The 27,053-nt window shown below is 42.5% G+C and overlaps 4 protein-coding genes across 5 annotated transcripts; 2 read left to right on the forward strand and 2 right to left on the reverse strand.

Annotated features, from left to right (window-relative positions):
- Positions 1–932: 932 nt before the first annotated feature.
- Positions 933–7,181, reverse strand: LOC131131233 (patatin-like phospholipase domain-containing protein 2). 2 transcript variants are annotated; one of them, XM_058075729.1, is made up of 9 exons: positions 6,012–7,181; positions 4,478–4,710; positions 4,211–4,276; positions 3,619–3,828; positions 2,078–2,138; positions 1,860–2,006; positions 1,661–1,790; positions 1,407–1,511; positions 933–1,347 (listed from the first exon to the last, which is right to left on the reverse strand). In XM_058075729.1, the coding sequence occupies exons 1-9, from the start codon at positions 6,220–6,222 to the stop codon at positions 1,176–1,178; spliced, it is 1,335 nt and encodes a 444-aa protein (XP_057931712.1). In that variant the 5' UTR covers positions 6,223–7,181; the 3' UTR covers positions 933–1,175. The 2 variants fall into 2 exon arrangements, with proteins under 2 accessions (XP_057931712.1, XP_057931713.1); XM_058075730.1 differs by lacking the exon at positions 6,012–7,181 and adding an exon at positions 4,790–4,990.
- On the forward strand, positions 6,631–12,865 carry LOC131131235 (uncharacterized). Its single transcript, XM_058075732.1, has 7 exons — positions 6,631–6,927; positions 7,500–7,624; positions 7,884–7,950; positions 8,144–8,300; positions 8,374–8,516; positions 8,698–8,808; positions 9,006–12,865. The coding sequence occupies exons 1-7, from the start codon at positions 6,775–6,777 to the stop codon at positions 9,183–9,185; spliced, it is 936 nt and encodes a 311-aa protein (XP_057931715.1). The 5' UTR covers positions 6,631–6,774; the 3' UTR covers positions 9,186–12,865.
- A 730-nt stretch (positions 12,866–13,595) lies between these two features.
- Positions 13,596–18,571, forward strand: LOC131131503 (uncharacterized). Its single transcript, XM_058076255.1, has 7 exons — positions 13,596–13,882; positions 13,952–14,076; positions 14,201–14,267; positions 15,119–15,275; positions 15,438–15,580; positions 16,471–16,581; positions 18,044–18,571. The coding sequence occupies exons 1-7, from the start codon at positions 13,730–13,732 to the stop codon at positions 18,221–18,223; spliced, it is 936 nt and encodes a 311-aa protein (XP_057932238.1). The 5' UTR covers positions 13,596–13,729; the 3' UTR covers positions 18,224–18,571.
- Positions 18,293–26,691, reverse strand: LOC131131502 (nucleobindin-2-like). The gene is made up of 13 exons (XM_058076253.1): positions 26,538–26,691; positions 26,176–26,327; positions 25,279–25,386; positions 25,081–25,213; positions 24,044–24,147; positions 23,797–23,982; positions 21,436–21,526; positions 21,237–21,295; positions 21,062–21,154; positions 19,514–19,603; positions 19,260–19,430; positions 19,145–19,190; positions 18,293–19,004 (listed from the first exon to the last, which is right to left on the reverse strand). The coding sequence occupies exons 2-13, from the start codon at positions 26,317–26,319 to the stop codon at positions 19,000–19,002; spliced, it is 1,230 nt and encodes a 409-aa protein (XP_057932236.1). The 5' UTR covers positions 26,320–26,327; positions 26,538–26,691; the 3' UTR covers positions 18,293–18,999.
- Positions 26,692–27,053: the final 362 nt, after the last annotated feature.

Raw genomic sequence — 27,053 nt, forward strand, 5'->3', positions numbered from 1 at the left:
ATAAAATATAAGTACAAGATTTTATTTTCCAGTACCATATCATTTTCTTTCATTATTGTTGACCTTTCCTCTGCACTAGTGGAGGGCTATAAGTTTAAAAGGGTAGAGTTGCCTTACGACACTTTCATAACATGTTTATCTTACAACCCACTGCAGGTGGGAGGGGGTGAGAGGTTGGGTCGGGTTCACACTGCCTGAAAAAAATCCTCTTCCTCTTCCACTGTCACCTGACAACCACTCCGGGATGTTTCCTATTGAGTAAAACTGTTAAAGCAGGGGTCTCAAACACATGGCCCGCGGGTCAAATGTGGCCCGCAGGACACTAGTTTGAGGCCCCCGCCTTGATATGAAAGTTTAATGTTAGTGCGGCCCGCGCAAGTTTGATATGGATGCTGTATGGTATCATGTTTACGTTTAATGATTAATGTTCATGTTAAAGGTTAAATAACTGTTAATAGTTATCCACCCTATCCGTGTGGAAGTGGTAAGTTTTTGGCTTTTTAAGTTAAAGGAAATAACTTGGAGGCTACCATTTAGGTCACTAGCTCTCTAGTTTGCGAGTTAGCATGTGTCTCAAGACCCTGCAGTTGCGCAATATGTTGTAAATAAAAAGAGTATAAATGTGACTATAGTCGTGTTTTGTCATGTCTACAGGGCTCTAATAATGCTTTGTTCATTTTAATCTGAAAAAAATAATTTGTCTACCCACCAACTATATGTGGTTTCTTAAGTTTTTATTATTTGCTGTTTTATTATTATATTTATTTATTCCTGATTGATTGATTTTCTTTATTCTTGATTTGTTTATTTATTTTTCATCTTATTTTGTGTAGAAAAATAAAAATTAAGATATTTGAGAACAGTGGAATGTTTTATCAGAGCTTTTATTGTAGAAAATTGGAACCAAAGCAAAGTTTATTCATTTTTCTGTTTTTAATAAATGCGTTTTTTTTTTTTTTTTTGGAAAAACTGACGCGGCCCAGCCTCGCCCAGACCCTAGCTCCAGTGGCCCCCAGGTGAATTGAGTTTGAGACCCCTGTGTTAAAGTGTCAATCAAAAGTCAACATGATTATCGTTTTGTCTCATTAGCTGGTGTACCTAATAAAACGTCCACTGATGGTTTAACTTTGATTTATTCTCATGAGTGAATCCATGAATTAACTTCCTTTCAAATATCATAATGTCATCTCACTTCCTGAGGTAGGAGTCGGTGGGGGCGTGAGGGGCATGTGGTCCGTGTCACTGGTTGAGAGGCCACACGTGGGCGTGGTCTTGCCGTCATCCGGGATGTGGAACAAGTTGAGACCCGCTGGCAGGCTGGAGCATCTGCGCATGAGCGGCGGTGCGCTGTGACATCGCAGAGTGTTAAAACACTGAAGCCACCTTCATCACGTTGTCTTTCATACCTTTCATCCTCATCATCCGTCAGCCATGCTCTCTTGTAGAAGCCTCCCGCCAGGCTGGAGAACCAACTCACATCTTTGCGCACGTCAGGCAGCCAGTGCAGAAGTCTGCAACATCGGTATTTGGATCAGTATAGTCCAACCTTCGGGGGCGTTATGAAAGCACACACAAAGTCGGCTTGTACGACTACGTAATCACATAATGATCACGCTATCTCGACTCAAGATTGTTTTTGGAGATTTGGACATCGTCCCACCTTTGGGCCAGCGAGAAGGCGGGTTCTAGTGACTTGGTGCTGGGGAGCCACAGGATGGAGGTCACCTTGTCAGACACGTGAGACAGCAGCCCACCAGCAGGGTGTCTTTCCCTGCAGGCGGCACACAACACTGACGGGACAACATGTTTATATTTACCGAGTCTGGCCCGTGGGGAATCTATCAAAGTGTACCTGTTACCTTTCCTAAGATTCAGAGGAAGGTTCTCGATGAAGTCAGGGTTCTGCCACCAGTCCTGGTCCTCACGGGTCTCCAGACCTTCCACGGGTGACGATGGAGGTGTAAGAGGCTCCAGACTCCTTTCGGGGGATTCACAGTTGATCAGATCTGTGCAGAGGGTGACAATGGAGATGCGAAAAAACAGATTTCCATCCTACTAAAGATCATTTTGCCCTTACTGTTGTCTTGTAGGAAGCGGAGAGCGTCCATGCAGCCATTGTGGCAGATCTCAGCCATCACCTTCAAGACATGTACATGTACTTATGTACAGTATGTTTAAATGAGTAGACCATCTGTCTTCCAAGAAGTAATACTGAAATATTTATACACTCTAAAAAGTAATTCAGAGTATCTGTTGACACCACTTGATTTAATACATAAATGCAATGTAAAAAATGTAATTAATTGATTTAGATAAATTTTCTAAGTTTATAACTTTATTTTTTAAGTTATGTTCAAATAATAATGTTGGCTATTACATGAACTTTAGCATGTCATATACACTAAAATTTTATTGGTGGTTAGCTTAAAACAAAATTCAAGTTGCCATGACTTATTGTTTGTTGGTTCAAAGCAATTTTCAAATTAAGTTGTCATAACTAAGAAAGACTAATGGAAATTGTTGCATTGATTTTTTTTGTTGAGGCTAAACATTTATTTTCTGAGTGTACTTTTTAAAATTTTGTATTGGTTTGGGTCCATTTTCTGGTTAGCATTCAACATGGCGTCAATGTCGTTGTGTTATTAATACATCCAACTGTGTTCTTGTGTATTTTTAATGAAAAACGTCCTTGTTAGCATCCAATTAGCTAGCTATGAAAACAGGAACTGCAAGTCAGCTTTGTCACCGATTGATGATGTCATCAGCAATTGACTCTCAAAAACTTTAACGCAAAAATACATCGGACATGAAAAATGTTCCATTTAAATTTTGCTGAATTTGTTGCATCAACTGGGGTGGCACGGTGGTGGACTGGTTAGCGCGCAGACCTCACAGCTAGGAGACCAGGGTTCGATTCCACCCTCGGTCATCTCTGTGTGGAGTTTGCATGTTCTCCTCGTGCATGCGTGGGTTTTCTCCGGGTACTCCGGTTTCCTCCCACATTCCAAAAACATGCTAGGTTAATTGTTGACTCCAAATTGTCCATAGGTATGAATGTGAGTGTGAATGGTTGTTTGTCTATATGTGCCCTGTGATTGGCTGGCCAACAGTCCAGTGTGTACCCCGCCTCTCGCCTGAGGACAGCTGGGATAGGCTCCAGCCCCCCCCGCGACCCTCGCGAGGAAAAGCGGTAGAAAATGAATGAATGAATGTTGCATCAACTATTGTTGCCATTTTGAACCTTGGTAGCGTCATTTATCCCTTCCAGAAGATCTGACTCAGATGCTAACCGAATCAATTTTTCCAATAAGAAATGATGTAAATCCAATGAATCCGTTCCAGAAAGCCAAAAATGTTAAGACAATTATGGTTTTACATATATACAACAATTCAAATTGCATTCAAATACAGAGTGCTGCGATCATCTAAACCCATTTTGAATAGGGGTATCCAAAGTCCAGCTCGAGGGGGCCATTAGCGGTCCACGAAACTTTTATTCGCTAAAAATATTAGTGCGTGAAATAAACAAAAGTGAAAAATATGACTCTTGCATTCTTACATTTGTCTGTAAGCAATAAATACGTATGTATGCTGTATGCTTTAGGTTTAGGTTCTCACCTCTGGCTCTGGCGGGAAGAAGGTGCTGGTGACCCTGTACACGTTCTCGGAGGTGACCTGGATGCTGACGTTGTTGAAGCGCACCTCGTGGAAGTTGAGCGTGCTCCCCCGTGGGCAGATGTCGCTCTCGCCGGCGTATGCGGATACGGTGATGGTGTTCCTGTAGTGGCAGCGGGGGAGGTTGTCGCTGGCTGCGCCGTCCACATAATGCTGCATAATGCAAATGGATTTGAGTCAATCTATTGCTTACTCTCACCTGCAGGCCATGAGAAATAATGCGGGTGTGTGCGAATGACAAGTATACAATGACAGTGTGTCTTTAATGGAATACCTTTGTCAGTACACTTCTTTGAGTGTGCCGAATTTGACAGTGTAGTGCTATAAATGATGATTACAATATTTACTCACGTGTTGTCTCCTTTTAATGCTGAATTGCAACCACTCAACAGAGCATTTGGATCGCACAAAAGCGTGCAAATTGAGCCATTCAGACACATGTAGGTTAAAAAATATATATATTTCTTCTACTCTTGACTTGAATTCTGGAGTGCTGCATGCAAATAAAAGAGCCAGGAGTGTCCTGAACACTCACCACTCCACGGAAAGTGGGAGGAATGACTCCACAGTAGAATGGAACAAAGCAGCTGCATAGAAGCGCCTATGAAGGAGTCAGATTGTGAAATGAAGTAACGCTATGAATCAAAACGGGTGGCGTGATGTTCTTAGGAAAAATACACTGTTCTTCCTATTAAGACAGGAAATGACACAAAATCCATTCGTACCATTTCTAGCTCCTTACATAATATGCATTAGGTACACTTTGACAACACAAGCACTGGTTGGCGGCAAAGCCTCTCACCTGAATGAGCTCATCTCGACTGTCAAAGTCAGACACCAGAACATTCTTACCATCTCGCACTCGTGTCAGCGAGATGCAAAGTTTCCCAGAAGCCCGTAGGTGAGCGTCTTGAGGCAGGCCGGCCTGCAGGGAGTCTTTGACCAGCTGCAGCAGGTTGTAAGATGGATGCAGAGGACCAAGCTTGTGCTTCCTGGCCTCTTTTGCCATGAACATCAGATCAGCACAACATTTCTCTACAGGAAGTAAAAACAAAGCACATTACACACTACAGTACAGTATATAGAGTACTGCACACTAGCAGTTGGCACCAACCTTTTTGAGACCGAGACCCCTGGTCATGGCCATGAGTCTGCGCAAGAAAATGACACATTTTTGCCAAGATTTTGGCTCTTTAAGGCTGTGGTTTTAAACTTTTGACAGACAGCCTATTTCACTTTAATGCTTATTTGCAATAAATTGCTCTCTCAACTCCCTCCATTTCTTTGGTCTCACTTCCATTTCTTCTTTTTGCATTTTGAAGCTCGACTTAAGATCATTCATTCATTCATTTTCTACTGCTTTTTCCTCACGAGGGTTGCGGGGGTGCTGGAGCCTATCCCAGCTGTTTTCGGGCGAGAGGCGGGGTACACCCTGGACTGGTCGCCAGCCAATCACAGGGCACATATAGACAAACAACCATTCACACTCACATTCATACCTATGGACAATTTGGAGTCGCCAATTAACCTAGCATGTTTTTGGAATGTGGGAGGAAACCGGAGAAAACGCACGGGGAGAACATGCAAACTCCACACAGAGATGGCCGAGGGTGGAATTGAACCCTGGTCTCCTAGCTGTGAGGTCTGCGCGCTAACCACTAGACAGCCGTGCCGCTCCTTAAGATCATTTGTAATGAAAATAAATACAAATATAACACATACATATATATCATAAATTACATTAAATCATTCATTTATATTATATTTGTATTTTCAGTGGTTAGCGCACAGGCCTCACAGCTAGGAGACCAGAGTTCAATTCCACCCTCGGACATCTCTGTGTGGAGTTTGCATGTTCTCCCCGTGCACGCGTGGGTTTTCTACAGTTTCCTCCCACATTCCAAAAACATGCTAGGTTAATTGGCGACTCCAAATTGTCCATAGGTATGAATGTGAGTGTGAATGGTTGTTTGTCTATATGTGCCCTGTGATTGGCTGGCCACCAGTCCAGGGTGTACCCCGCCTCTCACCCAAAGAGAGCTGGGATAGGCTCCAGCACCCCCCGCTACCCTCGTGAGGAAAAAGCGGTAGAAAATGAATGAATGAATGAAGCATAAGCTATTCCCGAATCCAAAAGAGCACCTAAAAGTGCAGATATTATTTATTGTTCCAATTACCCAGATAAACAACAAGACCTTTGTCAGGCACTGAACACTGTATCTATATACACACAGTAGATACTATATTTTGTATATTTTTATCCATGTTGACAACTTCATGAATGTGGAAGTGACAGAGATCAGGTGGAGTGAGTTTAGAAGTTGAATCCGTCTCACCCAGAGGGACTCCTGTGGTGAGGACAGCAGCCATCAAGGCCCCTGCAGAGGCTCCGTAAATTTTCGAAGCATTGTGGATGAGAGCCGGGAACCGACGACGAAGACAACTGCTGGCGCCCACGTAATAAATGCCCATAAAACCACAGCCTGCGAACGAGATGCTCCACTCCTTTTGCTTCAAGCTGAACATCCTTGCCTTGTCTTCATGCATGTCAGACTACATGCATATAACATGCAACATGAGCTACACGTATCACCTGTGTGAGTGTTGGCATCCAAAGGTGAGCGGATAACGATGACGTCACACTGGTGCTCCTCTGTTTGGCAGGGGTGGGCGATACTGCATATTATGGTATGGATTTGATACCAATCAAATTCAGGTTCGGTATTGCCAATACTAATACTTTTTATACTGGAGCGGTTTTGCCTCTGATCGTGATTATAATCAGAATAAACACAAAAATATTTTCAAACAATTAACCATATACAAATACAATAAATTAAGAATGAAATAAAAGTATCGATAATAGTATCGATTCGATACTGACAGTATCCTTGGTAATGATGATAATATCAATGTTTACATCAATAGTCCACCTCCACTGATTAGTCAAGAGCGGTCATGTGACTGTTGAACCCAACCACCAATATGACCCTTGGCCGAACCAGTTCCGCGTCGAGTGCATTCGGTTAGACTCGGACAATATACGAGTCTAATTCCAGTCCAGGGATCAAATACAAAGGTTTTTTTTTTAACGAAAATATGAGCATTCCGGTGGTGGACTTCAGCGCGTGCAGCCTCACAGTTGAGGATATTTCCCGCGCAGACTTGAGCCACCTCAGCAGAGACATAAGGACAGCCTTTACCGATGTAGGCTTCGTCTTCCTGGAAAACACTGGCATTACTCAGGCGGAGGTGAGACTCACATAAAGATAAAGAACAATGTCGCAGAAATAATGGTGGAAAGTTAAAGCCACTCCTCTTTCTCTAGTCCAGCTGTTAAAGTTCAGTCGGTATAATTTTCTTCTCTGGCTGACGTTTACATGAAGTAAAACGCACTTAATGTCATGTAAATGTCAGCATTGTGTATGAAAAGTTGGCTATAACGTGAAGCATAATACCTACAAACAAACAAACAAACATGTTTATGTATGTATAATGTACTTCCGCGTTGGCGACCGAATGAGAACTACGGTGGCTGTGAAAGTTAAAAAAGGCTTAATTGTTTCTTGCATGGGCACATTGAGGTCCGCTAATTATAAGTAGCCAACTGGCCATCTAGATAGTGTATTTCAGAGGTATTAACTGATCGATACTATCTAATACTAATTGATATTAACTGATACGTGAGTAGCGGTCTCACCTTGGCCATTCCAACGAATATTTTCTGGCGCGACCACTGCTAATTATTGACGCGTGACATTGAAAATGTAAACCTGCATGCCTTTTTCTGAGGTTGTAGTTATAGAAGTAAGATATCTGTGCAGGTGGATGCTGTCATGGACGCTTCCAGGAGGTTCTTCCTGCAGCCAGACCACATGAAGCGCCCATTGAGTAGGAAAACCTTCCCAAACTGTGCTAACCACGGATGGGTAGCTCTGGAAACTGAAAGGTGATTTATCCCCCCTTTTTCCTTGAGCCAATAACTTTGGTGTAATTTATTTTTTGTATGTTTACTAATTTAGTCTACATTGAGGAACATCACTTCTACATTTTCACCATTCAACAATCTGAAAAGGAGTACGAAGAAGGACAGCTTATTTAATCCTACCATTTGTCCATTCTGATATTTAATTAACACTATTTTTTTTACATATCGACAATAATTAATGTGCTCCTAATTGATCAATAAGCTTGCTCCTGTGTTTCAGATTGAATCCACAAAAGCCAGGAGACTTGAAAGAGGCATTTAACATGTCTTCACTACATCCTGATATAGTAAGTCCCACAGACAGACCCCTACTATATGTTGTATCTATTTTGGCTGAAAGTACACGCTTCTTTTGTATGCATCAACTTCACTAATAAAGCCACTCAATAAAATGTTCCTCATTGATCACAATGTCATTTTTTTAAAACTCCATCAGGCCAAATGTTCTAGAAATGTCCAATTTGATTATCTGTTTTTTAGAAGTGGCCCTCACCTGAGATTGTGGTGGGATTCCAGGAGAGCCAGATGGCTTTTTTTCAACATTGCAAAGAGCTGAGCCTACGCATTTTGAAGGTGATGGCCCACAGTTTGGATCTAGACCCTGACGTGTTCCTGAGTGCTCACCGCCTCATTGGAAGTATGTGTGGGTCTTTTCTATCAGGAATTTAAGTTAACTGCAGTCTTGAAACATCGCATGTGTCTCATTGTAGCTGATGAAAACGGCACAACCCTCCGTTCGCTGTACTACCCTCCGGTCAACAGAGAGCTGGCCAAGGATGGTCAGCTGAGATGTGGAGAGCATTCTGATTATGGAAGCATCACCTTGTTGTTCCAGAGCTCTGAAGGTCTGCAGGTAAGGAAACCTCTCTGAAAACATGCACTCACAGACCTTAAACTATGTTAGCATAATAACAGAAGTTGAAATAATGTGTTCTATGGTATAATCCGAAAGCCATTCTTAAGTGTATAAAAAACTTGACAAATAACACTGATCACCAATGAGAAAATCTTTAATGTGCACCATCAACCTTCAGGTGCGTCAACGTTCCGGCGAGTTTATCTGTGCCCCTTGTGTCCCCGGGGCGGTTCTCGTGAACATCGCTGACCTGATGCAGCGCTGGACTAGTGACCGCTTTGTCTCTGTGGTGAGCACACTGCTTTTTTCTATATTTATGTGTGTATGTTGTTACAAAAATGACTTGGTGGCCTCAAAACACATGTGGGCACAACACAAAATGCCTACTTTAGTTGAAAATATGTAAACAAAGTCTGTTAATGGGGACCGTGGCAATATTAGCAGAGAACTCTAGATTCCTCATTCACTGTTCAATTTGTCCATCAGCTCCACAGAGTTTTGCTGCCCCCTGCTGGCGACTCTAGCACACGGCAGTCTCTGGCTTTCTTTGTCCAGCCAGACGACGAGGCCGTCATCACTTGCATCGACGGCTCCAACAAGTACCCCCCAGTCCAAGGGGGTACCTACCTCACAGAGCGGTTTAATGACTCCTATGGCCAGGCCTGAACACCCCCCCCCCACACCCACACCACCACCACCTTACCCATCACACTACCCACAGCCAGCCCCCATCCTCACCTTGGGGTATATAATAATAATAATAATAATAATAATACATTTTATTTAAAAGCGCCTTTCAGGACACCCAAGGTCGTTGTACAGTAGATAAAAAACACCAAGATAAAAGACAACATACAATAAATAAGAACATACAATAAATAGGGGGAGGGGGGACCATGTGAAGCAGTTAAAGAGAATAGGCACGTTTGAACAGATGAGTTTTGAGTTTGGATTTGAAGATGGGAAGGGTGGCAGAGTTACGGAGGTCTGGTGGCAAAGAGTTCCAGAGCAGAGCTTTCAGCCGCTCTGCTCCCCATAGTGCTAAGACGTGCAGAGGGAAAAGTGAGATGGAGGGACGTGGAAGATCTGAGGGAACGGGATGGCTTGAGAATGTGGATGAGGTAAGGGGGGGCAAGGTTATGGATAGACTTGTAGGTGAACAGAAGGATTTTGTTGGTGATTCTTTGAGTCACGGGGAGCCAGTGGAGTTGCTGCAGGATGGGGGTTATGTGGTGGGATGAGGGGGTTCTGGTGATGATCCGGGCAGCAGAGTTCTGAACCAGTTGTAGTTTATGGAGGGATTTTTGAGGGAGGCCGAAGAGGAGAGCGTTACAGTAGTCGATGCGGGAAGTGACAAGGCTATGGACGAGGATGGCGGTGGTGTGGGGGGTGAGGGAGGGGCGTAGACGATTAATGGAGCGCAGACGGAAGTAAGCTGACCTGGTGACGTATTGATGTGGGATTGGAAAGATAGTGTGCTGTCGAGGATGACACCCAGACTCTTGACCTGAGGGGAGAGTGTAGTGAGGGGGAGTGTAGAGTTAGGTTTGGAGGAAAGGTAGAGCTGGGTGTCATCCGCGAAGCACTGGAAGTGAATGTTAAATTTACGGAAGATATGGCCGAGGGGGAGAAGGTAGGTTATGAAAAGAAGGGGCCCCAGGACAGAGCCCTGGGGCACACCTGAGGTGACTGGGGAGGGGTTGGAGGAGAAAGACTTAAGCTGTATGAACTGAGTGCGGTCTGTGAGATAGGAATGGAACCAGTGGAGGGGGGTGTGGGTGATGCCCATTGAGGAGAGTCTACTGAGGAGGATGGGGTGTGAGATGGTGTCAAAGGCCGCACTCAGGTCGAGGAGGATGAGAATAGAAAGTGAACCGGTGTCAGCTGCAGTGAGGAGATCGTTTGTGATTTTGATGAGTGCAGTTTCGGTGCTGTGACGGGGACGGAAGCCGGACTGGAAGGGTTCATTCAGATTGTTAGGGGTGGGATGTGCGTGAAGTTTGGAGGAGACTATTTTTTCAATAATTTTGGAAATGAAAGGTAAGTTGGAGATAGGGCGGAGGTTATTGAAGTTGTTGGGATCTGAACCAGGTTTTTTCAGGATTGGGGTGACAGCAGCAGTTTTGAAGGCTGGGGGGACAATATCAGTAGACAGTGAAGAGTGGACAATGGCAGAAATGAGAGGAAGCAGAGAGGAGAGGCAGGATTTGACCAGGATTGTGGGGATGGGGTCCAGCTGGCATGTGGAGGGCTTGGATTTGTGGATGAGGTCAGATATTTCAGAGGCATTGGGGAGTTGAAAGGAGGAAAAAGGCTTACTCTAGAGAAAGGGTTCGGGTGTGGGGAGAGGAGGCGGTTGTGAGCAGAGGTGCTGATGAATGGAGTTAATTTTGTCATTGAAGAATACCATCAGTGAGTTACAGGTGTCAATTGAGTAAAAGTGGGGGTTCAAGAGTGGGGAGGCTGGAGGATCTTGTTGAGTAATGAGAAAAGTGATTTGGTATTTCCTTTGTTGGATGTGATGAGACCAGAGTAATAAGCAGATTTACGGTGTGCAATGGCGTCTTTGTACTGGAGAATGTGGATATTGTAATGTTTTTGTGTATTGTGAGTCCAGTTTTTTTGTAGAGCCGTTCCAGTTGTCGTCCTTTAGATTTAATTGTCCGGAGTTCAGGGGTGTACCAAGGTGCAGATGATGAAAAAGAAACAGTCCGAGTTTTCAGTGGGGCAATAGAGTTGAGGGTGTTGTTTAAGCCAGTGTTGTAAAGAGCTGTGAGAACATCAGGGTTGGAAGGAAAATCCGGGATTGGGATACAGGAAATTTCGGAGCAGAGAGTATCAACATTAATGTCCTTTAGGTTCCTGAAGGAGATGAGACGTGGAGGTTTGATTGAAGAGAGGCAGAGTGTAGTGCTGAATGAGAGGAGGAAGTGGTCCGTTATTGGAAGTTCGTCGGCGGTGCAGTTGGAGGGGGTGAGGCCAGAGCAGCAGAGTAGATCCAATGTATGTCCTTTGGTATGTGTCGGGAAGTCAATGTATTGGTGGAGTCCAAAACTGTCAAGGCATAATAGAAAGTCTCTGGTGAGGGGAAGAGTTTTTTGTACCCCCCAAAGGATGTGCTGTTATTTTGAAGGCCGGAAGTGGGTGTGTTGAGGTAGCTTGCATTCCTTCAGTGCTTTTGTTCCCACTCCGCTTCTTCACCATGAGAGGCAATCGTAACCTGCTCGGTTACATTTCTTCACTTTTTAAGCTGAGCATATCGGCAATATTAAATATTAACTGGGACTCAGCCCGTTAGTCTTCCTAATATGACAATATTTTCTGAAGGAATAAGGACTCCGAGGCCTCAATCAACTGCATCAAAAATTTGTCACAGAAAAAGTTGCTGCAATTGCCGTCTACAGAGAACATACTAACTCCTTATTTCTAAAATCACAAATACTTAAACTTGCTGATATAGTTAATCTTCAAACAGCTAAAATAATGCACAAGGCTAAAAATAACCAATTACCTAAAAATGTCATCTCTGCAAGAGAGGAGAAATATGATCTCAGGGAAGAACTACATTTGAAACACTTATATGCTAGGACTACGTTAAAAAGCCATAGCATTTCACTATGTGGAATCAAACTATGGAATGGATTGAGTAAGGACCTCAAACAATAAACAACGATGAGTCAATTCAAGAAACAATATAAGCAGTTTGCTAAATACAAGGATGAAGAGTCTTGAACCAGTCATGATGTGCTATATATATCACTATATTGACACTTACTATGGTACCCATTATGGCATTGGATGCTCATATCACATCGTACTTCGGTATGTGACAAAAAAAACAAAAAATAATTAACAAAAAATATATAAATTATATTATATTAGAAAAGCAGGAAGTAAACAAACTGATTGTAAGTACCAGATGGAGGGGTAGGATTTAATAAGCTTTGCTTCTTCCTACTCCTTTTGGACATGTGGAACTGTGAACTGATTATGTGATGCACTCAATTGTAATCTGATGCATGTTCAAATGAAATAAAACCATTACCATTACCAGATACGTCAACACTGCCACCTAGTGGTCTCCACGAGGTACAGCATTTTATGACATCAATATGGGGATATTTCAAAGATGAAAAAATACAGTTGCTCCAATTTATTTATCTTTGATATGCACAAGTGTTAATAGGAGGTAGGATAACATGATGTCAAACACACACCGAGCCCAAGGAAGAATGGACTTGACGAAGTAAGTGTTTGTTTGCTGCTTAACTGACTCTGTACTCTTGCTGCTGTGCAATACAAATTTCCCCACTGAGGGACGAATAAAGGCATATCTTGAGCACAGAGCCCTGGTTTGCTGAGCTACTTTTACTGTATACCCCTAGGATACACTCAATATTACACAACTGATGTTATTGATTATTGTGCACACAAAAACCCTCTCAAGAGTTAATATTGATTGACATGAAAAATACACAATAGCATGATTCCATTTAACATAACTCCAATGCATTATTACAGTATTGTTATTTTTGACTATAGAATAAGAAGACAGGCTTCAGCGGGAAAACGTTAGCGGTTTGACTGCTCACGTGCAATATGCTGTTCGACTTGAGTCCTCCAGGTGTCAGTAGCTAGCATCTGCTTTGTTCATTATGGTTTATAATCACCAATATTTGCCAAATTAAAAAAAAATTTACAAAATCAACAATATGAAGAACACAATATATGAACATATTTGTGGAAAAACAGAAAATAACTGACAAAAATGTTATCACGCTATCAATCCGATACCGCCCATATTATAGATATTTGGATCGATCTGCACACTCGAGTATATTTACTCAGCGTCCTGATGCTAAAACAAAGCTAACTGAAAAAAGACATACAAAAAAGATACAGGCATAATTCACAATGTTTATCAGCCATTCAATAATCTTGTAAATCCATGTCGAAGTTCACAAGCTAGCGTTAAAACGTCAGCACGTCTGATACCCAAAAGGTGGGGCCAGCTGATTTTGTTGACGTCACAGTGACGCATCTCGGATTGGTCAGGAGTGGTCACGTGACTGCCAAACTCCTGCGAAGTGACTCAAATGACAGATTCATCCCCCAAAGTGTCTTTTTAAAAGTGGTCTTTACAGTACTCTTTAAGCCTGCTACTCCGTCACAGTTTATTGTTTTAGTTCTTTTTTTCTTCATTTGACACAATGAGCATCCCAGTGGTGGACTTCAGCGCTTTCAGCATCAACGTAGAGGACATTTCTCCTGCAGATTTATACCAGCTGAGCAGCGACATAAGGGCAGCTTTTACCGAAGTGGGCTTCGTCTTCCTGGACAACACAGGCATCACTCAGGCGGAGGTCAGACTAAGAATACAAGTTGACATTGTAAAGTTGCAAAAGTGTACAAAAGAAGTTCTGTCCAACCAGGTGGATCGTGTCATGGGCGCTTCCAGGCGGTTCTTCCTACAGCCGGACAACTTCAAAAAGGCCTTCACCAGAAAAACATTCCCTATCAGTCCCATCCATGGCTGGTTACCCATAGAGACTGAAAGGTTGAAGTCACGATTGCATACAATACCTTCAGGAAATGCCAAATTATTATTATTATTTACTATTTTACTTTGGATATAGTTGATGTTGATTTTATGTTTTTATGTATTTATTTACATTTTTCAGGGTGAATCCAGAAACACCAGGAGATCTAAAAGAGTCGTTCAACATGACTTCACTACATCCTGACATAGTAAGTATACTTTTAACATAGGTGGTACAAAGTTTGTTTTGTAAGTCTCGTTATTAATTAATTAAGTCTCAGTCAAGTTGGATTAAAATTTTTCAAAATGTATGCTTAGTGTTGATAAATGTGATTTTTTAAAAAGTTTGTTACTCGTTTGTTTAAGCTAATCGGATGTGAATAGATGCATTCAGTCAGGCCCATTCTCTGGGAAAATGTGTTGTCTGGCTGGGAACACGTTAGCTCAGGGGTCTCAAACACGCGGGATTAGCTGATTGCTTTGAACGGGGACACATACTACTCAACACATTCACTGAAAATCTTGAGTATTCTCCAGTCATCAGAGTCAATAAGATGTCCAATGTCCAATCAAAATTGTTCCACACCTCTGACTTAATACTTATAGATACACGGTTCTTTTAAACATCCTGACTAAGTAAGTATACTAATCCATACTCATACGTGGTACTTTATAACTCCCTGATATACTAAGTAGACTTATCACTACCAATACAATGCACTTTTTAACATCCCAACAAGGTAAGTATACTTATTAATGCTTACTGATACACTGTAATTTTTAAAATCTTGATATACTAAGTATGCTTATTACTACTGATGTGTGGTACTTTTTAACATCCTGGCATAGTAAGAATACTGAATGTTGTCAAAGTAAATATTGTTATTTATACTGACACATGCTGATTACTGCTGATACTTGGTGCTTTGTAACATCACCACTAAAAGACAGACAACCACCCATGAAATGTTACTCATTAATCCCATCACTGTCAAACTTTGGCCTTCCAAAGTCAGCCCCAATTTTTCCAGAATTGTTCCAGTTTGAGTCTCTTTTGTAGAAATGGCCTTCACCTGAGATTGTGGCGGGATTCCAGGAGACCCAGATGGCTTTTTTTGACCGCTGCAAAGAGTTGAGCCTGCGCATTTTGAAGGTGATGGCCCACAGTTTGGATCTGGACCCAGACGTGTTCCTGAGCACTCACCGCCTGATTGGAAGTATGTGCTGGTCCTGAGGTCGCCATGTCTGTTTGTTTTGTGTTGCTGCCAATCATGGCAGTGACACATCACATCCAGCAGAGGGAGCTGTGGTGGAAAAGAGAGAGGGATCCTGGAGTCTGGAGGTCATGTTGGCTGAAAACTTGTCGGTTTCTCTTGCAGCTGATGACAACAAAACAACTCTGCGTTCTCTTTACTACCCTCCGGTCAACAGAGAGCTGGCCAAGGAGGGTCAGCTGAGATGTGGAGAGCATTCTGATTATGGAAGCATCACCTTGTTGTTCCAGAGCTCTGAAGGTCTGCAGGTAAGGAAACTTTTTTTTTTAACTACAGTGTAGCCTGTAGCAGAGATGAGGATGCTACTGAGGTTCTCATTGGGAGTGACCAGGATGGATAGGATCAGGAACGAGTACTTCAAAGGGACATTACATGTCAGAGGCCTTGGAGATAAAGTCAGAGAGGCCAGACTGAGATGTTTGGGACATGTCCAGAGGAGAGATAGTGAATATATTGGTAGAAGGATGCTGCGTTTAGAGCTGCTGGGTAGGAGGCGTAGAGGAAGACCAAGCAAGAGAAAAATATTTTCATGTGTCAATGGCATTTCACATGGGACTGTTTTTGTGAACATGAACGTGAAATATCCACCAAACGAATGAAGGAGAGAGAACTACAATGTTGGCCAGGAGAAGCTGCCCTCTCTCGCCAGGAAAGGTGCATTAATGTCGCACAGACTCAGTAAACGTGGCTCTACGTTACCACTCCGAGTTCGTACATGGTAAGTCAGAGGTCTCCAGCCCTTAGCTCTTGAGCTACCAACATCTCCTAACCACTTTTCAGTTAACTCTTCAAAGGCTTTATTCATATTTTATCAACTCCTGTACCCACAAAATTACAAAATGGGGTTCAGCAGTAGTCTGGAAGTACATGGGACTGTGACCAATCACAGTGGAGTGAGTGTGCTCGGAGGCGCGCAGTGGGTGGAATAAATTAAAACGGACCGTTTTGAAAATCCAAGGAAATACTGTTGGAATAGGTGCAGATTCTGGAAGATCCAGAAAGTTGGACTGAAAAATGTGTATTATAAAAACGATTACCAAGGGAGAACATGTATGCCAACCCTGGTGTCTTACTGCTGTGGCTGGGACATAATTTCTTTTCTATATTCTCATGGTGGTGTTTATTTGTGATATTTCAGGTGCTTGACCGTTCTGGTGAGTTCATCTCTGCTCCCTGCATCCCCGGGGCCATTCTAGTCAACATTGCAGATATGATGCAACGTTGGACCAGTGACAAATTTATCTCTGTGGTGAGCAAAAACTGCAATACGTCCCTATTTTTCATGCACACGGAGTATGGAAGTATACATATTGAAGAAAATTCTACAATCTGTTTTTAAGCAAAAAAAGAACATGTATGCAAAGCTTTTTCCTCACGAGTGTCGCGGGGGTGCTGGAGCCTATCCTAGCTGTCTTTGGGTGAGAGGCGGGGTACATATAGACAAACAACTATTCACACTCACATTCATACCTATGGACAATTTGGAGTGGCCAATTAACCTAGCATGTTTTTTGGAATGTGGGAGGAAACCGGAGTACCCGGAGAAAACCCACGCATGCACAGGGAGAACATGCAAACTCCACAGAGAGATGGCCAGGGTGGAATTGAACCCTGGTCTCCTAGCTGTGAGATCTGCACGCAAACCACTCGACCGCCGCAAAGATATTGTGATACGTAATATTCTACACTGGTCAATATTCTACACTAGCAACCACAGGAAGCACTGTACAAAACAGGAAGGTTTACTTTGTTCGAACTACGAAAACACCACATTTTTTAATGTTCCCCCTTTTATTCTTTTGTCTTCTTGTTTTCTTCATTTTTCTATTTCTGTTTTCCTGATTTTTCTTGCTTTTTTCTTTTAGTTCAATGATCAGTTCCAAATAATACATCTTACTGTGCATTTTTTCATACTTTCTACCCGACTCACAAGATGCTCCTCAGCAGCCATTATTTCAATTTAGTACCCCCCCTTTTTCAGTGTAGCCAAGATTCTGACCGTTTAGGGCAGGGGTCTCAAACACACAGTTTGAGGCCCCTGCCTTGATATGAAAGTTTAATGTTAGTGCGGCCCGCGCAAGTTTGATATGGATGCTGTATGGTATAATGTACCCAGAAAAAATTATTACGTTTGATTAATGTTCATGTTAAAGGTTAAATAACTGTTAATAGTTATCCTCCCTATCTGTGTGGAAGTGGTAAGTTTTTGGCTATTTAAGTTTAAAGGAAATAACTTGAAGGCTACTATTTAGGTCGCTAGCTCTCTAGTTTGCGAGTTAGCATGTGTCTCAAGACCCTGCAGTTGCGCAATATGTTGTAAATAAAAAGAGTATAAATGTGACTATAGTCGTGTTTTGTCATGTCTACAGGGCTCTAATAATGCTTTGTTAATTTTAATCTGAAAAAAATAATTTGTCTACCCACCAACTATATGTGGTTTCTTAAGTTTTTATTATTTGCCGTTTTATTATTATTATTGTATTTATTTATTTATTACTGATTTATTACTGAAGTAAATTGAGTTTGAGACCCCTGGTTTAGGGTTAAGTGTCCAATACCGTACAGTGTTTTGAGTACAAAATCAGTGTGTGCAGTATACTGCATTTTGCCGTGCTTCTCAGTGTGAACACACATATACATTACATTCATAAGACTAAGTACACAGTTGACAAAGTCAAGGCTTCTCATTGGCTGTTCAATATGTCCATCAGCGCCACAGAGTCTTGCTGCCCCCTGTTGGTGACTCCACTACACGACAGGCTCTGGCTTTCTTCGTCATGCCTGATGACGAGACGGTCATCACCTGCACTGACGGATCGGACAAGTACCCCCCAGTGAAGCTTAGCGCCTACCTGGCTGAGCGTTTAAACTACATCTACACGGACGATTAGTGATAACGCTTCTCAAATTGGACTGCCAAGTGATGATTTTGGAGATGATTCAAACACACGTCTTACAACTTGCAGGCTCACTCACTTTATTCACATCATGTGGTGGAATGTATGACAGGAAGCCAACATTCAAGTTTAGACATCAGAAATACACACTCATCGCAAATATTGTTAATAAAGTACATAAAGAGTGATGTGGTTGTCATGACAACAGCGGTAGAAATATTTTTAATTCCACTTTAGGGAAACGTAAACGCCTGACCAAAGCCAGATGGAAGCTGAATTAAAAGATGTATAGTTTGGCATATGCAAATGAACTTTTACAGTAAATAAACCTGACAAAATAAATACTCTGACTCAAATAAATTCCTCTGAGTGTGCGGACAGCAGTAGACAGAAAACAGATTTAATCCCCTTCCACTGAGGGCTGCATACAAATCTTAAGATTGTATTTTGTATTAAACGCACTAAAACCACTCCAGTGTAGGTCCAGAAAAGCCAGGCTATTAAATTTCAATAATTATTCCCCATATTTTTTTTATGTATAGAACATTTTCTAATGATAGAGCACTGATATTTGCCCTCGGGCTGCATTGTGGACACCCCTGCCATATAGGCTTATTTTGGCCCATCTATATTCATCCAGTGGGGATTCAAACACATTGAGAGGACATAACGTTGCAGGTAAGAAACACATGCACACTCCCTGCTATTAAGGCCCGTTGAGACAGTCCAGGCACAGGTGGGTCTTGTTGCTGGATGATCCTCATCCAGGTTTATGCTACAAAAACCATAAAAGAATAGTTGAAATGTATGACACTTGACCTCAGGCATTGTCATCTCATTCAAAAGTGGTACACTTCTTTCCAAAAATCTAAATGACTTTATGTAACAAAGTTGTCAGAGCGATGTAATGCTGACCTTTGTCCTCAACCTGGACTTTCCTCCTCTGCAGATCGTCCACGGCCTTGAAAGAAAGAGAAGCCGAATGAAGCTCCTCAGACATGAGCTGAATGACGATGAGACTTTTAAGTACCTGTTGAAGTTGGTGCTTCTGAGTGTCGAGTTCTTCCTGCTTCTTTTGGAGCTCCTCCCTCTGCTTCTGCAGGTCGGCTGCTTTGTCGATGATGATCTTCTCCTCTTTGACCAGCTGTTGCTCGTATGCTGCCAGCTCCTCCTCGGTGAATAAGGGGTTTTGGTCCAACGTCTGGCCATCCATGAGAAGGTTTGATCCAACATCACAAATGCGATGACACTTCTGATTGACTTTCAAAAAGAAGTGTCTCATACCTCCCACTCTTCCTTTTCTTGGAACTCTTGTTTATTTGTGGCTGCCAGGAACTCACTCAGTGATACCAGTCTGTCTTTGTTGGTGTCCACCTGTATACAATGGACTCTTCATTGTTCTCATACTGTATATATACATTACATACACAAGTACTGGGACAGAGGGAACTCTTTACTTAGCAAGCAGAGTCACAACAAAGCTCATAATAAAAGGTGCCAACGTCAGAGAAATCACCAGGGGCGTTAATATTCCACATACCATTCTAAGTCTGTGTCTTATAGAAAGTGCTAAAACATCACACAGCAATGTAATATGTAGACTAGGGATCAAGCGATATGTTTTTTTTTGGGGCCGATGCCGATACCGATTTTTTTCCATCACCCTCAGCCGATGGACGATTTTGTTTGGGCCGATATTTGTGGCAGATACTGCTTTTGATCCCTCAATTTACATGAAAAAATGACCATGATAACAAATATTACAGGTCTCATGTTTAAACAAATATTTATTGAAATGTAAACACTGAACAAAGTAGGATTCAGCTTTCTTAAACACACATTTAAACGGCATTATCAACTTTAAAAGGAATAAATATTCAACCATGTGCAAAACATTTCTGTCGTAGTTTAAATTTATCTAGCATCAATGTGATGACTGCCCCCCCCGGGGCGGGCAACACAAGGCTGCACCGGCGGATGCCTGACTGTAAATCATGCGGTGGAAAAATACATCGGTGAACCCACGCGCGTATCGGCCAATACCGATACAAGGAAAAACGCAAATATCGGCCCGATATATCGGCCGGCCGATGTATCAGTCGATCCTTAATGTAGACAACAACAGACAAGACACTACAAACGCATAATGTAGAATAACCAACCATGATGTGAGCTCTAAACATTATTAGTCATTTACAACAGTACAGCAACGCATGCTTGTATATGGTTGTAAAAACCATATACGTAGAGCCCGCCCACATCGAGTGCTTAGTGTAAGCACGTCAATGTCGCCTCCATATTGGATGTGGCAAGGCTGCGCTGTAAGGGAATAGAAGTAAATGTACTTTGAAAGAAATGGAAGTCAATGCCTCACACACGTACTAATATACCTGGGAAACAGTTTGCCACCAAAATGTGCAGAGAGTAAGAATTTTTGGAATGTAGAAAATTGTTCGTATGAATGTCCTGGTTTGGTTTAAATCAGGGGTGGGCAAACTACAGCCCGGGGGCCACATGCGGCCCACCAAGTGTTTGAATCCGGCCTGCCTGTTGCTTTCTAAGCATTTCAAAAAAATATATTTTGTAGTTTGCTGTGGTCTGATGTTTAAAGTGCTCCTGAAAAAGGGACATGAGAACATTCAGCTCATGGTATGACACTTTTACACATAAAATTAGACAAATAAATCAACGCGGACTGTTAGATTTATAAGCATAAAATAGTGTGTGTGTTAAATATATATTCTGGCCCCCCAGACAATTTTGTTAAATTGCCCACCCCTAGTTTAAATGTGTAAACTTGTAGAATTACAACAAAAATGTCTGCGTTTCTACCTCGTTCATCACATGCTCTCTCATCCGCAGTCTCTCCTCCTCCATCTCCACCATGTCGTCTTCTTCATTGTCCGGGTTGTAGACCTTCTCCAGCTTGAAGACACACACACACACACACAAATGAAGATAATGCTTTAAAAGCCAATCAAGATGGTTAAACGTAAAAGAGGATCACCTCTTTAGCGAAGAGGGCTTCCAGCTCGTTCTCGTCAAAGAAACCATCCCCATTGCTGTCTGTGCAGTGACAGCAATGGAAATATAAACATCTATGTATGTTTTCCTCCCAGAACAACAACATGTTTGCATGGTAAATGTGCGGTAAAAGGCGGTCACGTGATCTACAAACAGTCGACAAATACTGCCTCTGAGGCTACCGTGCATTTTGAAGAAGGTCTTTGGGTTGAAGTCATCCGGGTCCAAACCATCAGCCTCCTGCCACACCTCCTTCAGCTGGTCCTCACTTCCCTGCATTCACACAACCACACACATAAAGTACATACAGTGAAGAAAATAAGTATTTGAACACCCTGCTATTTTGCTATTTCTCCCACTTAGAAATCATGGAGGGGTCTGAAATTTTCATCGTAGGTGCATGTCCACTGTGAGAGAGATAAACTAAAAAGAAAAATCCAGAAATCACAATGCATGATTTTTTTAACAATTTATTTGTGTGATACAGCTGCAAATAAGTATTTGAACACCTGAGAAAATGAATGTTAATATTTGGTACAGTAGCCTTTGTTTGCTATTACAGAGGTCAAACGTTTCCTGTAGTTTTTCACCAGGTTTGCACACACTGCAGGAGGGATCTTGGCCCACTCCTCCACACAGATCTTCTCTAGATCAGTCAGGTTTCTGGGCTGTCGCTGAGAAACACGGAGTTTGAGCTCCCTCCAAAGATTTTCGATTGGGTTCAGGTCTGGAGACTGGCTGGGCCATGCTAGAACCTTGATATGCTTCTTACGGAGCCACTCCTTGGTTTTCCTGGCTGTGTGCTTCGGGTCGTTGTCGTGTTGGAAGACCCAGCCACGACCCATCTTCAATGCTCTGACAGAGGGAAGGAGGTTGTTCCCCAAAATCTCACAATACACGGCCCCAGTCATCCTCTCTTTAATGCAGTGCACTCGTCCTGTCCCATGTGCAGAAAAACACCCCCAAAGCATGATGCTACCACCCCCATGCTTCACAGTAGGGATGGTGTTCTTCGGATTGTACTCTTCATTCTTCTTCCTCCAAACACGCTTATTGGAATTATGACCAAAAAGTTCTATTTTGGTCTCATCTGACCATAAAACTTTCTCCCATGACTCCTCTGTATCATCCAAATGGTCATATGCAAACTTAAGACGGGCCTTGACATGTGCTGGTTTAAGCAGGGGAACCTTTCGTGCCATGCATGATTTCACATCATGACGTCTTAGTGTATTACCTACAGTAACCTTGGAAACGGTGGTCCCAGCTCTTTTCAGGTCATTGACCAAGTCCTGTCGTGTAGTTCTGGGCTGATTCCTCACCTTTCTTAGAATCATTGAGACCCCACGAGGTGATATCTTGCATGGGGCTCCACTCCGATTGAGATTGACCGTCATGTTTAGCTTCTTCCATTTTCTAATGATAGCTCCAACAGTGGACCTTTTTTCACCAAGCTGCTTGGTAATTGCTCCGTAGCCCTTTCCAGCCTTGTGGAGGTGTACAATTTTGTCTCTGGTGTCTTTGGACAGCTCTTTGGTCTTCGCCATGTTACAAGTTAAAGTCTTACTGATTGTATGGGGTGGACAGGTGTCTTTATGCAGCTAACGACCTCAAACAGGTGCATCTGATTCAGGATGATACATGGAGTGCAGGTGGACTTCTAATGGGCAGACTAACAGGTCTTTCAGGGTCAGAATTCTAGATGATACACAGGTGTTCAAATACTTATTTGCAGCTGTATCACACAAATAAATTGTTAAAAAATCATGCATTGTGATTTCTGGATTTTTCTTTTTAGTTTATCTCTCTCACAGTGGACATGCACCTACGATGAAAATTTCAGACCCCTCCATGATTTCTAAGTGGGAGAAATAGCAAAATAGCAGGGTGTTCAAATACTTATTTTCTTCACTGTACATCTACATATACTGTACTTCATCATGAGTTTGTATGTACAGTACATAGCGATGTCATATAGGCTTAAATTCAAAGCTTGATTGAATAATTAAAACAAAAAAAATTCATGAAATAATGTATTAGCTACATAATTCTGACTTAACTATCTATAAATGTAATACATATATAAACACAGATAAACCTTACAATAAATATCAATTACATTCATTCACTCATTCATTACCACTTTTTTCTCACGAGGGTCGCAGGGGGTGCTGGAGCCTATCCCAGCTGTCTTCGGGCGAGAGGCGGGGTACACCCTGGACTGGTCGCCAGCCAATCACAGGGCACATATAGACAAACAACCATTCACACTCACATTCATACCTATGGACAATTTGGAGACACCAATTAACCTAGCATGTTTTTGGAATGTGGGAGGAAACCGGAGTACCTGGAGAAAACCCACGCATGCACGGGGAGAACATGCAAACTCCACACAGAGATGGCCGAGGGTGGAATTGAACCCTGGTCTCCTAGCTGTGAGGTCTGCGCGCTAACCACTCGACCGCCGTGCTGCCCCAATTACATTAATATGTATGAAAATACATGAAATTACAGTATTATCTATTTTATTTGTGACTCACAGGATGGTTGACTTTGACGTGATCGGCGTGTTTCTTCTTCATATCGTTGAAATGCTGCTCTTCCTTCTTCCGCTCCTCCTCATTCATCATCTTCAGCTTCTCCCTCCTCTCATGCTCCTTCATCATCTCGTAGCGCTTGAACTCATCGTGGCGCTCCTTGTCAAAGTTCTCCAGGTCCTTTGTAGCCTGCAACGAAGCAGCACGTCAAAGAGTTGGTCTCATACTCTCATTATCTCATGCACGGTACCGATTGGATGAGGCGGTTCAAGTCCTCGGGCTCAAACGAGTGCGGGTTGTCGTGGTTGAGGTGCTCAAACTGTTTCAACACGGCCTGGTGATCCACTTTCCAGCCTGCAAGGCCAATCGTACATTATCCACAACATTAGGCACACTTGTATAATCGAATGAGCAGTCAACCAAAATGATGCCTCGAGCACGGGTGTGTTGTTTCCACCATAGGCCACCTATGTAAATATAGTCAATATAGGGCTTGCAAAGATCTCTTAAACCACCTGTTAGTGTATTTTAGATACTGAAGTATTAGAAATATTATTTGTCTAATAGGGCGGCACGGCGGTCTAGTGGTTAGCGCGCAGACCTCACAGCTAGGAGACCTCGGCCATCTCTGTGTGGAGTTTGCATGTTCTCCCCGTGCATGCGTGGGTTTTCTCCGGGTACTCCGGTTTCCTCCCACATTCCAAAAACATGCTAGGTTAATCGGCGACTCCAAATTGTCCATAGGTATGAATTTGAGTGTGAATGGTTGTTTGTCTATATGTGCCCTGTGATTGGCTGGCGACCAGTCCAGGGTGTACCCCGCCTCTCGCCCAAAGAGAGCTGGGATAGGCTGCAGCACCCCCCGCGACCCTTGTGAGGATAAGCGGTAGAAAATGAATGAATGAATTTGTCTAATAATCAATTACTTCCCACACAGAATAACCACATAAATCATTTTGTTGTCTCCTTTTTACAGCTAGGATAGGCTCCAGCACGCGGTAGAAAATGAATGAATGTATGTGTATTATATGTCCAGACTTCAGGGAAACTGGAAACTTTTGGAGCGTTTTCTTCCTGTCTTGACTTGGGACGAAGTGATACAGCTGGGAGAGGCCAAGTGTAAGCGTTATTTTTATGTGAAACATGTAATTGTAACGTCTTCCTTTAATCGTCTTAATGTAAGTTTGTACTTATGAGCCACATCCTGTATTTCAACACTGTGTGCGGCTCATTACCACATCTTGTCTTGTGCAACAATCACTTTGGCGTGATGTTGTGTATATTTACCATCTCCTGCCGCCATGTCGTGTTTGGCTTTAATGAGCATCCGCAGCCTGGTCATCTCTTTCCTCTTCAGCTCGTCCAGTTTGGTGCGCAGGCTGTGGTGGACAAAGTCCAGCTCTTTGGATAGTTTGCCGTGCTGGTTCAGTACAGTGTGTGAGTCAACAGAAGGTTTTTTTTTGTGTGTGCACATTTTAGACTGACCTTGATATCATCCATGTTGGTGTTTTTTAACTTTTCCCTGAAGTGAGGGTCTTTCTCCAGGTACTCGATGACCTCCCTGAGGTAGCGGTCATAATGCAGCCCTGAGTTCTAAGACATGAATCAAAGCGTCACGATTTTGATCTCCCATTGACACTTTTTCAAAGTTGTTTTAAGAACAGCGGACACAGTAAGGCGGTCTCAGTATGGCGAGCTAGTGCGTAAACAGCTGAGATAACACATCATCATTCTTTAAAAAAAAAACAACATAGATATAAATAAAATGAATAGATAAAAATGTCTAAATTAGCTTTTCTTGAAAGCCAGTGTGCATCTTTAGTGCTGATTTAAAACACTCCACAGAATGAGCAGTTTTAATTTGCAAAGGGAGCTAATTCCTGCTGGGACAATGTAGGACAGACCGGCTGCAAAACCTCAATGCTCTAGTAGGAGTATGCAAAGTCAGCAAATCTGTTTAGTAAGAGTGGGCATTTATAAACAAGAAAAAAATCTTCAAATGAATCGCAAAAACAACAGGCAGCCAGTAGAGTGAAGCAAGCAGGGGGCTAATGTGTTCATCATGTTTTTTCCCCATGTGAGCAGCCGGGCAGCTGCATTTTTGGACCAGTTTAAGTCTACAAATGGAAGACTGGTCAAGGCCAAAGTAAAGGGAGGTACAATATCTATACTGATTTAGTTGTCAAGGTTTTTAAGTAAGATGAAAGTGGACCTACAGCACTGTTGACTCCAGTGAGGTGTCCTCCAAAAATCACAACCTCAGTCTACTTTTCATTTAAATTGAGAAAATTGATTGACAGACAGTTTTTTACATCACGGACGCAGTATTTTAAGGCCATAAAGGAATCAGTTTTGGATTGCACGGGTAGGTTTGTGACTCACAAAGCCTTCTGGGGCCTCGACCTCTTCCTGTTGGACCTTCTCTTTGCTCTTGTCCACATTGATGGGCACTGAGTGTATGCACAGCCACAGACTGAGCAGAACCAGAGTGCCATGGGTCAGCGCTCTACCTCTCACCATCACCATCTAGTTTGCTATTCAGATAGGTAGTTAACAATAAATGCACAAATATCATGTTAGTACTTGTAAAAATGCTGACCTGTATTAACACATGTTCCATCTGTTTGCCAATGACGACAGGTTTAAGCAACAAAACAAGCGTCGTAGAATCATAAAACATGACATTTGTGACGACAAAGCACATTTTCTCTAAAAGAACGTTCAGAATAACAACCGACACTTACTTGGAGCCTCACTTTTGATTGTTCTGAGACCTTCTTGCTAGCTGCTGCCAGTTTGTTTACTGCTGACACCTGCTACCTCCGATACAAGCCGCTAGTGGCCTCCCCTTGCTAGCAGCAGTCACTATGGTTACGCCCCGCCTACTATAACACCATTGGATGCAGTCTTGGCATGGACGTCGCGTTGACCGCAGATTGGGCTGTTCCACTGTCAATCAGGATGCCCGCTAGCTGCTTAAAAAGAGCCAGTACGTGGCGCTCAGTCAACAATCTAGTAGGCGGAGTCGCTTTACGACTATCAAGACACTTTTACATTTTACACACAACTACATTTACATACATGTCTTATTAACTTTAATCTATTTTGATACCTTCAGTTGGCATGACGATTATATGGTGATGATGTAAGAGATACAAGAAAGTGTGTTACGTGTCTGTGAAAAATATGTAGTTACAAATACGTCTGTGCTAAATTACATCTTTATATAATAAGGTGGCTGCTTTGTTTTGTTTGCGTAC

Source organism: Doryrhamphus excisus, chromosome 6, assembly GCF_030265055.1.
Source record: "Doryrhamphus excisus isolate RoL2022-K1 chromosome 6, RoL_Dexc_1.0, whole genome shotgun sequence".
NCBI lineage: Eukaryota > Metazoa > Chordata > Actinopteri > Syngnathiformes > Syngnathidae > Doryrhamphus > Doryrhamphus excisus.

Excerpts from the sequence above, each read along its gene's own strand:
- LOC131131233 (XM_058075729.1), bottom strand. The coding sequence starts at position 6,222 with ATGCATGAAGACAAGGCAAGGATGTTCAGCTTGAAGCAAAAGGAGTGG. Across the intron at positions 2,139-3,618 it reads TCTTCCCGCCAGAGCCAGAG|GTGATGGCTGAGATCTGCCA; the intron begins GTGAGAACCTAA and ends CATGTCTTGAAG. Across the intron at positions 1,512-1,660 it reads GCCTTCTCGCTGGCCCAAAG|ACTTCTGCACTGGCTGCCTG; the intron begins GTGGGACGATGT and ends CCGATGTTGCAG.
- LOC131131502 (XM_058076253.1), bottom strand. The coding sequence starts at position 26,319 with ATGGTGATGGTGAGAGGTAGAGCGCTGACCCATGGCACTCTGGTTCTG. Across the intron at positions 23,983-24,043 it reads TGAACCGCCTCATCCAATCG|GCTACAAAGGACCTGGAGAA; the intron begins GTACCGTGCATG and ends GCTTCGTTGCAG. Across the intron at positions 21,527-23,796 it reads ACGTCAAAGTCAACCATCCT|GGAAGTGAGGACCAGCTGAA; the intron begins GTGAGTCACAAA and ends GTGTGAATGCAG.
- LOC131131503 (XM_058076255.1), top strand. The coding sequence starts at position 13,730 with ATGAGCATCCCAGTGGTGGACTTCAGCGCTTTCAGCATCAACGTAGAG. Across the intron at positions 14,268-15,118 it reads CTTCACTACATCCTGACATA|AAATGGCCTTCACCTGAGAT; the intron begins GTAAGTATACTT and ends TCTCTTTTGTAG. Across the intron at positions 15,581-16,470 it reads AGAGCTCTGAAGGTCTGCAG|GTGCTTGACCGTTCTGGTGA; the intron begins GTAAGGAAACTT and ends GTGATATTTCAG.
- LOC131131235 (XM_058075732.1), top strand. The coding sequence starts at position 6,775 with ATGAGCATTCCGGTGGTGGACTTCAGCGCGTGCAGCCTCACAGTTGAG. Across the intron at positions 8,517-8,697 it reads AGAGCTCTGAAGGTCTGCAG|GTGCGTCAACGTTCCGGCGA; the intron begins GTAAGGAAACCT and ends ATCAACCTTCAG. Across the intron at positions 8,809-9,005 it reads GTGACCGCTTTGTCTCTGTG|CTCCACAGAGTTTTGCTGCC; the intron begins GTGAGCACACTG and ends TTTGTCCATCAG.